The sequence below is a fragment of the Lytechinus pictus genome, chromosome 12 (genome assembly GCF_037042905.1).
Source record: "Lytechinus pictus isolate F3 Inbred chromosome 12, Lp3.0, whole genome shotgun sequence".
Lineage (NCBI taxonomy): Eukaryota > Metazoa > Echinodermata > Echinoidea > Temnopleuroida > Toxopneustidae > Lytechinus > Lytechinus pictus.
This window is the reverse complement of record NC_087256.1, coordinates 25,011,168-25,027,161: the sequence shown is the minus strand read 5'-3', so window position 1 is coordinate 25,027,161 and position 15,994 is coordinate 25,011,168. Positions and strand designations below refer to the sequence as shown.

Genomic DNA, 15,994 nt, shown 5'->3' with positions numbered 1-15,994 from the left:
AATTATTCATTTATTGCTCGATATTCTCCCAATGGTTAAGCAAGTTGTTTATGAAATTCTTTTCCTACTTGGGCAATTTGCGAACTCTTCTGACGAACGCACTGAAAGAAGGATCCTGCTGAATGCTATAGCCAACAATACACCTTTGGTCAGACGCAGGATGAAAATTCTTAATACTTATCAGCTTCCAAGAAGTTCCAAGTCTCACCAACCTTCTCAGAGATCGCATTCCATATAAAGTATGAAAGAGGTTAGCACTGGGAAACATCTATAAACACCACTATGCTGCCCTTGAAATCGCAGTAGCTAAAAAGTCTTCTCTTAGTCTATGGTCGGGCATGATCCAACGTGATAAGAATTATTACCCCAAAACTTAAATTGAAAATGGGGGTCTTGACCGTGGCACATAGGAATCGTACGTTTATACTAAGTGCCCCTGACCCCCCCCCCCTCCCACGGGCGTTTACCCCACATGGTTGGGGTAAGTGTGATGCGCCAAATCCAGGTGAGAATTTATATTGGGCCATTTATGTCAATTGATGTTTGAAGTTAAAGCAATGCATACATTTCATATGATGGTAGTCTTTCAAAAATATTCTGACATATTTTTCTTTGATCTAGACTTGTGCAGATGTGTTATTTAAATAATGCAGCACTGATTTGATAATTTATTATCATTAGTAGGTGTGCAGACCTATATAGCTTCATCATGCCAAGAAGGAAGAAAGACTGGACTTCTATCCATAAAATCCAGGGGAAATGGAGTGCAGAGTCCATGGAGGCTGCAGTTAAAACAGTTAAGGAGCAAAATGTTGGCATCTGAAAAGGAGCAGCTACCTGTGGTGTGCCAAAGTCAACACTTCAGCGACGACTGCAAAGTGGAAAAACTGACCTGCCAGCTTCAAGACTTCCAGTATTTACACGTGCACAAGAAAAGGAGCTCTATGATCACATTTTGTATATAGAAAGTATTGGTCTTGGATTGACGATAGATGATGTCTGTAGATTGGCTTTGGAGATGGCATTGGAAGGAGGGATAACTCATCATATCAATAATGATAATAGAGCGGGATACGACTGGTATGTTGGATTCAAGAAGCGCAACCCTCACAATCCTCTTTGAAAGCCAGAAGCACTCTCTGCCACTCGTGCATCAATGCTAAATCCAACGGTCATTGATAGACATTTCAAGAAACTACTGAAGTCAACTGGGCTGGGAAACAAACCAGCTCATATCTATAATGCGGATGGAACAGGATTTAGTCTGGTCCATGCACCATCAAAAATTTTGGCACAAAGAAGACAGTACAGGCTAGAACGAGTGGAAAGAGGGGAGAAAACATCACAGTTCTGATAGGTGCAAATGCAAATGGTCAAGCTCTTCCTTCTTTCGTGAATAGTTGAATCATGGTCTTGCAAATAATGCACCAGCTGAAACATTATTTGCTTTGAATAATGCAGAGCTGTTTGAAACCTGGTTTGAGAAGCAGTACCTGGACAAGATACCCCCAGCAAGACCAGTGATACTCATTCTCAATGGTCACAGCTCACACCTAATACTAAACACACTCAGGCTTGCCAAAGCAAACTCAATCCAAGCATTCTGTTTAACCACCTCATACCAACAACCAAACACAGCCATTGGACAAGGCAATTCAGACCCATGAAGGCTGGCTACAATTGACTTTGTAAATCATTCATGCGGGATAATCCAAATAAAGTCATCACGAGGTGTGATTTCTGAGAAATATTCAGGAAGGTGTACAATACAGAACCGAAAATGGGAAATATCATCAGTGGGTTTAAAGCCACAGGGGTGTATCCCTACAATCCAAGGGCCATAAGTGCCAAGCACTTGCAGAAATCATCAATCCAGACCCATCTGGAAAGAGAAACTCCGGGACCATAAAAGTCACAAGATCAGAGCCAAGAGGATGGAAAGTCTCAACCAGCAACAGACAAAGGGCAGTCAGCCCGGTCTGACAGTCAGATCTCTGAACCTTCTCTTGCAACAATCGATACAGCTACCGACCGTCCAAGTACATCTGCTGATTGCAGTTCCAGTGCTCCTGTCTCAATGCTACATTCAACTCCATCTCCATCATTTCCTGAAACCCTCAAAAGACCCTTCATTCAGAAAACACTGTAGTGCACAAAAAATTGAGGCGTGGGACCGAGTCAAGGGTATTGACGGCTGATGGAATTCAGGCAGAGATGGAGTAGAAGCAAAAAAAGGAAGAGCAAGATGCATCAAAGGAAGCATTAAAACAGGCAAGAGAGAAAAAAAAACTAAAGCAAGAGGATCGTGAAAAGGAAAAACAAGAAAAGTTAGTAGCAAAAATTGTTAAACAATCACAAAAAGACATGGCAAACAAAACAAACAAAATGAAATCTTAAAAGTCTGTGGAGCCTATAAAAGCATTGATGCAAGATGAGAGAAAAGATACTTAAAACAACTGTGGTGGATGTAATGGCTTTCACTTTGATGATATAAGTGATGATGATGATGATTGGTGGCCGTGCACTGGATGTGCTAGCTACTGGCATGAAACATGGATAAGAGTGTGGAAGCACTCTGATTTGGAGAACTTTCAATGTGAAGACTGCGACAAATGATTAATAAAAAAATGGTATGCCACTGAATTAAGAGTAAATACAAGTAGGTTGTCTTGATTCATGTCATATTTTGAAGAAAATCAATAAGTCCATTTTCTTTTCTTCTTGTGTGGAATTTCCTCAAACCAAAGCTTTTTATACAATATCGGCGAAGTAGTTTTCATTTTTATGTTTTTTTTTTTTTACTTAATGAGCATTTTGTATCATTAACGACGGAAAATGGGTTTTATGTAACCTTACTTTTGTTATTGCTGTGTTAAATGCCACCCTAAAAATGTTTTATAATCTACATAAAAACTTAAGTTTTCATAAAGTTTAGATTCAATAATGTATAAATAAAAGGTGTAATATGGGAAAGTAACTATATTTGTTTTATAATGTACCTTTTGTTTATTCTTATACAAAAGGGGGAGGGATATGAAGGAGGAAGGAGTTACTTGCTTTGTTTACAGAATCACACATCTAGAAAGTGCTACTGAGCTTTGGTTAAAAAAAAAAACAATACTCTTAATTACAAACTGATATTTCTTGATAATGTTTGAAACTTTAGATTTTTGACCAGTTCTTATGATATTCTTAATGTATAAACAATGTTTATGAAGACAGAGATCTTTGTTTTCACTTTTAAACAACATTTCATTCTATATTACTTTGCCGTCCCACTTACCTTAACTTGACGGGGTAAGTGGGACAATGGAGTAGTGATGATTAACTGTCACCTTGACCTTCCTTTGGAGGAATTTTTCACAAAAACATTTTCTAAAAACGTTAAAATCTTAATAAATTCCAAAATGAGACATATAATTGCTCTATTGATTATTCACTTTTTTCGTAATGCTTAGGTAAATGCTGAAGTGTCCCACTTACCCCAATTTACCCGTATACTAGAAATTTCCTGATCCATGTGAATCATGGAGGATCGACTTTCCGTTGTGTTGATTGAATATCCTCTATAAGACACTTCAGTCTCTTGGTAACACTAATAATATGAGATGCATCACTTAATCTCTTTACAGCTGCATTGATGGCCCTGGTAGCATCCATGCACTCCTGCAACGCTTCCTTCCGCCTCGCTTCAGAATCGTCTTCCGAATCCTTCGGAGCATGGGTTTCCATGGAGACAATAAACGCATCATCCAAGGCGAAGATAGGATTATTATGATAAAGGGAGCTCATATTCTCCCACTGCCACGATTCAAAGTGTCGGAAAACGGCGCAGAAGTGCTTACAGGGTAGGAGATGGGTCTGCCAGTCGCGGCAGGTACAGTGCGGCATGACTGCACCCTCGCCGAATCGTAACGTGTGGCATTCATTGGCGTGCTGTACCACGAATAGTCCGTTCCCATGATCCACGATGCTTCCTTTAGGAATGTCATTCTGCATGCGATCTTTGATATGATGGACTAAAGCCCTTGGTCGGTTCTGCAGGAACTTTGGAATCTGAGCGTTACTATGGCTGTAGCCTGGCGATGATCTTGCATTGCGTTCCAGGTATCTGCATCAATAGATGATTAATTTGACAAGGCTATGATTGAATTGAGAACATTAAATTAACAATATTACATAGAAGCCACTGGAATGTGAGATATGGGCCCCGTCTTACAAAGTGTTAATATCCTGGACTGCTTTCAAGTAAGATATAAGAGTATCTAGACACATAGGAAATTATACGGCAAGAATTATGCAGACTTGGATGAAGAAAATTTTGTAATTGTTTATGTTTCCATAAATGGCAAGATCACCCAAACGTAAATTAGATTTTACTAAAAAGCAGAAATATAAGAGGAATATATATAAGTTAAGATTCAGCAAAAAGATTTAACAAAATTATGGATTTAAATTTTGATTTTGTTGACACATGTAAGCAGCTCCTTAATGTGTTGGGTAATACATGTATATTCTACAAAAATGCCAATTTCTCCAGAATTGAATATGATTTTACTTGTGCATTTGTGACATCAGAGATCAGACACATCAATTAATACCTGCTGCTATGAGGAAAATATCTTCAGTCATAGTGAATCATTAAAACATTGATATTCATGAAATTCACCAAACGTTCCCTATGGGGCAGAAGCTTGCATATCATCAAGTCACAAATTCAAAACGTGAAAAAAATCATATCTCTCCCACATTTGATGGAAATTTGTCAAACCTTCAATATTTCTATCAAATTTGTCTGCTTTTATAAACATATCTTCATGATCTGGATGAAATTCCCTTTAACAGATAACAATAAAAAGAACAAATAAAATAAATTACTTAACAAAAGAAGTGTAGAGATATGGCAGTGTATCCTATTGCCGGACACCTTTATTTCAGTGCTTTAAAAATGACAACTAGAGGAAATACAATCAAGAAAAATTCGCACTTGCTATTCCAAATATTATGAAAATTATGAATATGGTAAAATTATTTTATATTTACCAACCATTTTCTTTGCATCGCACTTGCCGCATACCCCTCCACGAAAATTTTCGTGCGTGACAAATTACATCATGATTCCGGACGCGCGCCGGACGGGTAAAGATATTCTTGATTATAATGATGTAAGAACAAATTTGTGTGATTTTTTCTTCTTATATCATATCATGAGGAAATTCTAAGTTTTTGTTTGCTGTTCTTATACCGATTCTGAGCAGATGTTGGTAATAAATTCGTGTTTGATAACTTATTTTATTTTTTCTTGTTAGCCGCATGTTTCATGGAACTTTCCAATATTATGCTCGTTCGTATCGTGACGCTCATCAAGTTCTATCGATACGCTGCCGATCGTCGACGGCTCTATACTCACGGTAAACCTCGCGCACGGGTACCTTGAGAACTAGCCGTCGACGATCACCCACAATACACCACACCTCATCATTCGATCGAAGGAGCGGACGAGATTGAAATTCGGCAGATCAGACCCATATTTCATCAATCATCATCATCAATTGTAAATGCAAAACTATGTTATTTGATATTTTAAGCATTTTCTGTCATTTTGGAGATAAATAAGTTAAAAGTTGGATTTTTTTCGCCTTGTTTTTGCAATCCTGTTCTATGTATTGCTCTGTGAAATTGAATTGCGGAAGTCTTACCGTACGAAATTGTTTTCGAACGCAGTAATATGCGCGTCCGGAATCATAATAGTGTCCGGTAATACAATACGTGACTATACTTACTTTCTATATGATTCTGGGAAGAAATGATTAAGAAGTCCTGCCACCAGATCTTTGATGGAACCATTGGTGTATGGCTTGATGACATCGTATTTAAATATTTCATTTTGTTTATCTAATCCACCAGCAGCATGCACAGTGAAGTAGAAACTCTCATCTTGGAAACAACGCACCCATCTCTGCAAAAAATAAAATTGAAATGCATTGATTACAGGTCTAGCGTCCTTTGGCAAGGCATTAATCCACACATTGCCACTCTCGACCCAGGTGCTAAATGGGTACCCGGTAGGATGCGAAAGATATTGTATGTTTTGATTTTGCCAGCGCCATAATGAGGCTGCGATGAATGCAAGGAATGCTCCCCAGGGAGTGGAAATTGTGCGCTTTTCGTGCGGGATTGAAATGAATCCAATGTTCGGGGTAATAATATGCTGTAACGCGCTTTGGGCCATTATGGGAAAAGCGCTTTATAAAAATTGGCTATTATTATTATTATTACATCAATACTTCAAAGAAAGAGGTTTGACAGTAGAAACATTGATAAACTCAAGTACGGTCAAGTCAGTAAAGTTGACCTTCTCTAAGTCTAATAATTGGCTAAGTGGAAGCAATCTTACATGTCAGAACATGTATTATTTACATCATCCAAGTTTAACTCCACTCCAAATCAAAGATATTTCTGGGGTACAAAGATTCTCCTTTGGCAGATTCCCCCTGTATTGGGTTGTGTCGAAAGAGTGCACAGACAGTATGCCAAAAAGGGAAGGACTGGTTTTTCCTGGATTTCATTATCACAATCATAATTCCCGAAACCTAGAAACACAGCATGCTTACTACTGTTTTACCTTAAACAGAATCAGTTCTAAAAAAAGGCCTTAAATTTCAATATTTCAGGGGCCGCGACAATTATCCAGAGAGCACATTTCTATATTACAGCACAAATGGGAAAAATAAGTAAATATCTCCAAAGCCAATGGGGGGGGGGGCATTAAGTCTAGTCAACAGGACATTAACAGTCATGGTCATTGATGGCCTGGTGAGCTGGTTACAAACTAATAATGAATGCTGTTGAGTGCAATGGACAGAATACTTCATGAGATGAAATGATCCATTCAACGAGGTATAGCTGAGTTGAATGGATCATTCATTTCATCTTTCATTGAATGCTTATTCGGTATTCTCTCCATTGCACACACCCAAAAAAAATCATTATGTTTTATATGACGCTATAAAAATAGATCCTTGTCATTTAATTGAGATTTATGCATTTGGATGCAGAAGTACATGCAGTGCAAGCGCAGTCTCGTGTGCAAACACGAGTGTATTTACGTGTAGCGCCGGTGGTCTCAGCAAGTGCAATGGACAAAATCGTATGGATCCTGAAAAGCACGGACTATGACGTCATTGTAAAATGGGTTGAACGATCGACATCAAACAACCAATCAAATAACAAGGATCTATCTAGGTGTCACATGAACTTTGAATGGCAGAAATAGTAAATAATAATCAAAATGGTATATTTTTCATACCTTTGCTTGAGGTAACCAATAGCTTGAAAATGAAGAGCATTCTTTCATATCACTGTTATTGAGCAGTTGGCCCATTAAGTCTTCATACTTTCCAATGGTGTCTGCATGTGCGATGCGGCGGAGCATTGGTAGAATAATCTCCTTCTTCAGATGTGGAGCCTTTGAGAAAAGTTCAGACCACGCCCTCTCACAATGAACGTTGGACAGGCTGACAGTATAATCTATCAAAATCAAAAGAAGAAAAATGCAGCATCACTTTATCGTATCTTTCCTTGGCTGATAGCGAGTTTTTGCAATCGCAGTGGGGATGGATTCAAGTACGTAGTAAAAGTATTGAAAATGCCTGTCAATCACAATGAACAGCCGAGAGGTCTTTGTCGAAAATTGGTGAGCCGGGACGGCAGATCATCCTAAGATAAGGAGCTGACGAAAAATTGCAAATTTTTTTTTCTCCAAAAGTCGCAGACAAAACTTTGACAAAGACAACTTTATCATGAATGGCTTTTGACGATAGATTATCTATTTTTCCAGAAAGCGTCTGCATAGCGGCTCGCCTGCATTCCCTATTGATTCATCTATGATGAAGTGTGAGAAATGGGATGAAAGGCTGCTTGCGGGATTCCCGCGCAAAAGATGCAGCTTTGATCTTTGACACATTACCTGAGCTGTAACACAAAATCAACATAATTCAGCACATCGGCCATACTTTGGCAAAAGGAAGCAAGTTATAAAAGTATTATTTGTGTAAATGAGCAATGTGTGTTTGTCATTTACTGAGGCGCCAATGCAATTTATCAGCATATTTTCTTCAATATCTTTCTATAGAACGATAATTTCTTCCCCAAATTTTGCCTGAACGTGCAACATACAAAGGGTGTTTCAGAAACAACAATAACTCGGATGTGACTGATGTGTCACTTGCTTCCTTTTGCCATAGTTGGGCAGAAATAGGATCATACAGAATTAATCCCATTTTATATCAGGAACTACCCCTTCCTCCCCCCCCAACATACTATTATTTTACAAACCTGGAAAGCATGCTTCCACAGCTTGGACATCCGTTACATCTACCGCAAAGTGAGATGGCATCCAGCTCGGGTTCCATTTTGCAAAAATATCCAAAGCCTCTCGAACCACATCAGGCTCCTCTGTCTCTACGATAAAGGCACCAACTGCAACATATGCAACATTAGTCCTCACATACAGAAGATATAGAAACCTTGACCACTCAAGGACGCGATGGACGGCATCTAGGAGGCAGAACTGGTTGCCATAGCGATTTAAGAGCCTACTCTGCCAGGTAGATTGGTAGCAGAAGAGCAGCGGATGCTTGGGAGAGTTTGGTCGATGGAGAAGCAGATCGCTGGGGCAGCGTTTCCTCATCATGTTGATAAATTCGCACATGCTGTCCGGGTCTTGGTGAGCCTTGCGTTTCACGGAGGCCATTATGTTGCTGATGTCCGTGTTCGTTGGCATGTATCTTCGGCGGAGAGTGTCTGTTATGTGCAACTCTTTGTGCAGGAAGCTGACGATGTGCTGCTTCATCTCGCTGACCTTGACGACCCCGCCCCGAGTGAGTGATCGCACCCTCTCTACAACTTCTGGAATGGTTGGTTCGCGTAGACCGGCAGCCTGTTTGAATCAAAGCATTGATGGAGATGATAAATAATATGATCAAGGCCAGTGGCGTAAGCAGGGGGGTGGTTACAGGGGTTCAAATCCCGCCCTTAAATTTTTTTGATACCCAAACCCCCCCCCCCTAAAAATTTTTGAAGACCCTTTTTTTTTTCTTTTTTTTTTTGCTTGTCAAATTTTTTTAAAGACCTTTTTTTGAGGGTAGGAAACAACCTAAAATTGGTGGCGAAGACTTTTTTTTTGGTTGTCAACATTTCATTCAAACTATTTGTATAGAGCCATCTCTCTAGAAATATTCTACTTGGAGGTCACAAGAAAATATAGAAAGAATAACAAAGTTTGAAGAGTGTGATAAAAGACCTAATGTTAGAAGAGATAAAACTTCAGTTAAGATCTGAAAGTCTCTAATGAATGATGAACAATTTCTCAAATTAAAGACAAATACCAGTTGTGGTAACGATCTCAAAATGAGATAAAAAAGAATCCAATAGAATTACCACCAAAGTGTTTGTATGTATAATAATAATATAATATAGGGTATTTATATTGCGCACATATCCACCTTGTAATTAGGTGCTCAAGGCGCTCCTATATTACCCGGCTAAGCTAGGCGTTCATAGCGCACACAGCTTTTTAAGGAATTACTTCCTACCGGTACCCATTTACCTCACCTGGGTTGAGTGCAGCACATTGTGGATCAGTTTCTTGCTGAAGGAAATTACGCCATGGCTGGGATTCGAACCCACGACCCTCTGTTTCAAAGTCCGAAGACTAATCCACTGGGCCACAACGCTCCACATAAATAAGATATAATAAGTATATAAATAAGTATAAATAAGAAATATGTGCCAAATAGCTCTGGAAGAAAATGCATTACTTGCTGAGAAATGAGCAATTCAAGCACAGAATTCCATCAAATGTTGGGTATTTTTCCGAGCAATATTAACACACTGTCCCACATATGCTTTTCTGTGTTAGTGATCTTCAGAATTAAAGGTTTGAGCTAAGATTTCATGACTTCACAAGATAAGTTTACATTTAAATATACCAGATCGAGATACATGTATATGATATGGTGACAGCTAACCTTGATTTAAAATACTTTCTCATGAAACAATTGTTTGCTGCAACTACTTTCTTTTACCTTTAAATGGCAAATTATTCTTAAGGAAAAGTGAAGAGGCAAGGAAAGCCCATTCACCTTGACCTTCTCATGTTTTGGGGGTCTTTAGAAGATGCTGATGTGATGATCTCAGGCTACGAGCTAGGTCTCGTAAATATTTTGGTAACAAGTCATTTAAAAATTTGCATGTACAAAGGATTTTTAATTCCCTGATAATAGGGAGTTTGATGGAGGGGGAGTACATCATTCTTTATGGGATGGCCTTTTTTATCCTCATCCGTAGGAAACAAAGCATAGAACTATGATATTTGTTGGGGTTTGTGGCCTTCAGCTAGCATCTTACGAAATTCTGCAGAACCAATCGGGGGGGGGGAAGAGTACCTCGTTCTTTATGGGATGTCCTTTATGATCCTCATCCTTAGGAAACAAAGCATAGAACTCCGATCTTTGTTGGGGTTTGTGGCCCTTGGCTAGCATCTCACAAAATTCTGCAGAACCAATCGGGGAGGGGGAGGGGGAAGGGGGAAGAGTACCTCGTTCTTTATGGGATGTCCTTTATGATCCTCATCCTTAGGAAACAAAGCATAGAACTATGATCTTTGTTGGGGTTTGTGGCCCTTGGCTAGCATCTTACGAAATTCTGCAGAACCAATCGGGGAGGGGGAAGAGTACCTCGTTCTTTATGGGATGTCCTTTATGATCCTCATCCTTAGGAAACAGAGCATAGAACTCCGATCTTTGTTGCGGTTTGTGGCCCTTGGCTAGCATCTTACGGAATTCTGCAGAAGCGATCCGCTTGGTCCACTCCTTGTTTTCTTTCACCTGGGTAAAAAGTGGTGATGAAAAATAAAGTCTCCAAATTCATTGAGAGCTCTTTTGGTTGGGGGGGGGGGTTAAAAAGACCTTAATCCACCCCCCCCCCCCCACCAACAAACCCTTCCATTATGTGTTTTGCGGTCACTGTTCCAGTCATATATACTGCAGTTACCAACTATTTTTTAAAGACATGTTTACAGGTTCTCATCATCAATTAATTACTTATATTTTAATTCAATATCTGATTAATTGATTTATTAATTTGTTTATTCTACCTACTGGCCGACACACATTACTTACTTACTTACTTAACAATAACATACTGGCTTTCACACTTTTCACACTAGTTTTATAATTACTATACATACACAAAGTCACTGTCTTTTTATTTTCTTACTCACTCATCTACATATTTATCCTTTATTCATCTGTTTTTACTTCTTTTTTTAAAGAAAGGATCATCTACAAATACACAACAATGTATAAATTACCTTAATATCTTGCAATCTTGTAATCTGTATAATAATTATATTTTTATAATTACTATACATACACAAAGTCACTTTCTCTTTATTTTCTTACTCACTCATCTACATATGTATTTATTCTTTATTCATCTGTTCATACTTCTTTTTTTAAAGAAAGGATCATCTACAAATACACAACAATGTATAAATTACCTTAATATCTTGCAATCTTGTAATCTGTATAATAATTATATTTTTATCATTACTATACATACACAAAGTCACTTTCTCTTTATTTTCTTACTCACTCATCTACATATTTATCCTTTATTCATCTGTTCTTACTTCTTTTTTTAAAAGAAAGGATCATCTACAAATACACAACAATGTATAAATTACCTTAATATCTTGCAATCTTGTAATCTGTATAATGATGATAGTTGCCGGACAGCTTACTTTCTTTGTCCGTTGTAAAAGCGCTTGCTTCTTCCTGCTCTTAGACTTTGATTCCTACATAAGGGACAATAAAAAAGGATTTATTCATTTAGTTTTCATCAGTTGCAGATGGACAAAAGGAATATCAAGAAGAGGCATGTATACAAGCTGGTTATTTTATAGGAATATATTAGAAAAATGATCAATGTATACAGGGACTGCAGAACAGTTTTAAAAGTGGGGGGCTGGCCATGCAAAAATCATAATCAGATGGTAACTTTTACTAAATTTTATTTTGTACAAGGTTTTGGAAAAAGTGGGGGGGGGGGGGGAGCACCCACCCCTGTCATGAATTTGCCCTCAAATAGTCTGGACACAGTGAGGATCAGAATAGGGCGGACCTGGCAATAACAATTGGGTTCATGAATTCAGAAACAGCCCGCAATACTGGAGAACTTAGTTGATGAATTCAAATACAAGATATTGAGATCGAGTCCCGATCAAGTCACTCAAACAATCTTAATTAATCTGGGGGGTGTTTCACAAACAGTTATTGATTAACTGCGCATTGATTAATGCGCAGTAGTTCGCGTCCTCTTAGCACAATTTGACCAAAGCGGTGAAGCCTTTTATACTGCATGCAACTGGGAATTGAAGTTTGACTCTAGGTCACATTTAAATCATGGGGATAAAGCCCCTAGTCCTTGACCTTTCACGAATAGAAATAATCCGCATCCAGTCCACATCCAGATATTCATTTTCAACACCAAAACCAAACTTGAAATCACCCAGCATCAGAGATGCCAAAGTTCAAAGACTAGCTGGCAAGTGATTTTAAGCAATTTAGAGCCATGATGAAGTTGCGTGGCATTGCCAGGAGTTGTGTATTTGGCCTTCGGGTGTCATGTACATAAGGAGAAAAAAAAGCGATTGGGGAATGGACGAGAACTCCTAATACAGGAGTCTTGACTCTTGAGCCTAATGCAGGGGAATTGGCTTTTGCGGTTATAGTGTAAAATCTTACCCTTAATTTCTCTGCTTGAATGGCATACTTTTCCTTCTGTCTGATGTTCCTATCCTTTCCCTGGTGGCATTCCATAGTCTTGCGGCCGACCGCAACGAAAGGAACACCTGTAAAGGGAATCTTGCACGGGTGCTGGTCTTCGTCATATTCCCAACGGAGACGAAATGACGTTTTCTCTGCAAAGTCGTAATCTGTCAACAGAATCATGGAAGATTTACTACACTCCTACGAAAGAACCATCAGAGAGTGAGAGGCGTCGTTGTGTGATTGTGAATTAAGAAAGGGGGCACATCCATGCTATGCCCCCCCTCACCCTGCCCAGTGTTTACTTTTCAAAATGAGAACCATTTTTCACGTTAAGTGTTCTTGTAGCTAAAAACTCATTGTGGTTCTAGCGCGAAACATGTGACCCCACTCAAGAGTTCCCATAGCGACAAGACTGCTGTAATAAAGTGAAATGGAAACCAATTCAAAAGATGGTGATGAGAACACTCGCGAAGTGATCTTCTAATCTGGTTTCCTAAACTACTTTAAGTTCAAGGGAGTCCAGTTCAAGAAATGAGGTGAGAACAGGGTTTAAGCTAGGTGAATTAAAGAACCCCAAATCAGATTGAACCGAAACTAAATGGACAAATCAAAATCAAGCCCAACAATGCATACCTTGAGCTACCTCAGGTGATGGTTCGTGTAGGCTTCACTACATTTCACTACCACTACACTATGCTACACTTACCCTAACCCTCAAGATCCAAAACTCGCTCTAATACTCCGAGTGACAAAGGTGTCACTTTATGCGGGGGAAAACATAAACTCATGCAACAAAATTACCTTACGATTGGTAGAAAACACATATTATTACTTTTCATTCTAATTTCACCTTGTGTCCATCCTCCGATCAGTCTCAAAATTGGTGCTTTAGAGCCAGTACCCAGTTTTCTCACACCTATTAATTCACTGCCGATCTCAAAACATCGAAAACGCAAATCATGCATCCACGAGGATCGCAGCTCAAGATCATGAATATTCATATTCCTATAGATCGATATCTGATAAATGTATGCAATTGCAAAATGTTCCCGATCTATAGGAAAGCTCATGAATGAGCATTAGATTCATGCGTTTTGCAAGTTTTGTGCACGCAAGTGCTAATGCTTGGTTGTGCGCTGTGCTAAAAATACATGGCTGTTCCTCCCAGGCATGATTTCTTTGAAATTCATCATCTTGAATCAGACATTGAGATCTTTAATTGCTGAAAATTCTCCCAATCTGTCTCTGTAATGTCTTTGGAATGTCTCATTTTGATGTTTTTGCAGAAATACAGCATACAACAGTATAAACTTACAATAGCTACCTACCTAGCCAGGAGGCTCCTAGAGTAGTAGAGAGTAAAATTCATTCACTAACGTGTGCTTACTCTCCATGGAGCTGGAGCCAGGGATTGTGTCCAATTCATGTGCGTGTACTGCGAAAAAAACCGAAATTTTTGCCCCCCCCCCCTGAGATTTCTATTTTCCTTCTAATAAAAAAATCTAGCCCTAAATCATGATGTAAATGGGATAGATCTACATCCTCATTTCTGACATGACATTTATACGATGTTGATTTCATTTTTAAACAAGAATTCATTAAAAAACCAAGAAAAATATTTTGAGAAGACGGGGAAAAAACTTGCCAATGTTTACGTCGCCATCTTGTTTTTTTTGTTCTTTGCCACGCTACAAGACGCATATCAGAGGATATACGTCTTGTAGCTTGGCGAAGAACAAAAAGAACAAGAGTCAAGACAGCGACGTAAATATCGCACTAAGTTTTCCCTGTCTTTTCATTTTTTTCTGTTTTTTTAATGAATTCTTGTTTAAAAATGAAGTCAATATCGTATAAATGTCGGAAATGAAGTTGTATCCCATTTACATGATGTAGGGCTAAGTCAAGAAAATTTATAGAATATGGATTATGCCTCGGATTATGGCCCCTGCGCCTGCTGCATACACCAGGACCGGTGTAAGCAATCTGTCCTACCCGGCCAGGCCTGGCTGAACGCAGGGCCAGCAAACCGACTCTTCCCGTCGTCAAAACTGTTTTTAACTTACCCTTCCCAAATGCTTTGTCCTTGTTTAATACAACGAATTTCACCCTTGAGGACTCTTCAAGCTCCTCTATTCTCTGTTTCAATGCATCTAAGTCAGAAAAGAATATTGGGTTGGCCATTTTCGAACTATTATTAAATTAAGCGCCCATCAATAGAATCACACATGCTGTTTTTCGACAGCTGAGCAGATATGACAGAAAACGGGCCGCGCCCGCGCGGGGGGGGGGGGGGGGGGGGGGGGGGCGGGGCTGCATTTGATATTAAAATGACCTGTGTATGGTGTTAAATTATCGATTGATTAAAGTTTGCCTAATATATATCCGATTGGCAAGTTTTCAGGAGTATTTCCAGCAGTAGGCCTATATATAGATAAATCGTTTATGGAAATATAGGCAGATTATTCTCGGTATTATGAGAATTAGATGGTGGTGTGGTGTACCGACCTAACTTCTCGTAAGCCAAATGTGTTTATAGACCAACTGCTTGTAGACCAACTTTGAGTGCATATTATAAACCGGCATACGTACAGATGGGGAGGGGCCACTTTGAGCCCCCCCCCCCCCCCCTCCCGGCTTGCCCCCTCCCAAAAAAGTTCCTTTACCAAGAACTGAAAATAGGAGTAAGAAGAAAGGAAAGGAAAAGGGCATATGATGTTTATATGTCACAAAATTAGATTTTCATAGGATTTTGGGGTTTTGCTCATATCTATTGTAGAAATGGCGAGTGTGAATAAATATTCTTATAGCCTGCAAGGTGGGGGGGGGGGGGCACACGCCTCAAAATTTGACCATAAAAGAAACAGTTGACTACTTAACATCAGGATATCTCTTGACTGAATCATGTTATAATGTCCCATGTTCACAAAGCAATGAAACCATACACCACTTTACTGGAGAAAAAAGGAATATTTCAGAGTAAAATTCGAAAGAAATAGCAGTTCAGTGTTCATGCAGTGTGGCATTGTCAGTCACCTTTGATTTTTCATATTGCCCATCATGTTTTCAGTGTTCGTCATATCATGGACTTCGTAATAGGTCCATGGTCATATGGATTCTTTGATCTTTATTGGCGTTCAAATCAACTTATTGGGGAGGAC

The 15,994-nt window shown here is 39.1% G+C and overlaps 1 protein-coding gene across 5 annotated transcripts; it reads right to left on the bottom strand.

Moving 5' to 3' along the window:
* Positions 1 to 2,800: 2,800 nt before the first annotated feature.
* On the bottom strand, positions 2,801 to 15,090 carry LOC129272614 (uncharacterized). Of its 5 annotated transcripts, none has more exons than XM_064107417.1 (9): positions 14,900 to 15,086; positions 13,543 to 13,596; positions 12,810 to 13,000; positions 11,750 to 11,860; positions 10,740 to 10,889; positions 8,338 to 8,941; positions 7,310 to 7,530; positions 5,784 to 5,959; positions 2,801 to 4,111 (listed from the first exon to the last, which is right to left on the bottom strand). In XM_064107417.1, exons 3-9 carry the CDS (start codon positions 12,882 to 12,884, stop codon positions 3,526 to 3,528), a joined length of 1,923 nt encoding a protein of 640 aa, XP_063963487.1. In that variant the 5' UTR covers positions 12,885 to 13,000; positions 13,543 to 13,596; positions 14,900 to 15,086; the 3' UTR covers positions 2,801 to 3,525. The 5 variants fall into 5 exon arrangements, with proteins under 5 accessions (XP_063963487.1, XP_063963486.1, XP_063963484.1 ...); XM_064107416.1 differs by having other exon boundaries at positions 12,810 to 13,034; positions 14,900 to 15,082; XM_064107414.1 differs by lacking the exon at positions 13,543 to 13,596 and having other exon boundaries at positions 12,810 to 13,034; positions 14,900 to 15,090.
* Between the last annotated feature and the right edge of the window lie 904 nt (positions 15,091 to 15,994).

Bases quoted from the DNA above. Each gene is read 5' to 3' on its own strand.
- LOC129272614 (XM_064107413.1), bottom strand. From the start codon at position 15,017: ATGGCCAACCCAATATTCTTTTCTGACTTAGATGCATTGAAACAGAGA. The intron at 13,001-14,899 runs GTAAGTTAAAAA...TTCTGTTGACAG, and splicing joins GGACAAAGCATTTGGGAAGG to ATTACGACTTTGCAGAGAAA. The intron at 8,942-10,739 runs GTACTCTTCCCC...TGATTCAAACAG, and splicing joins GACATCCCATAAAGAACGAG to GCTGCCGGTCTACGCGAACC.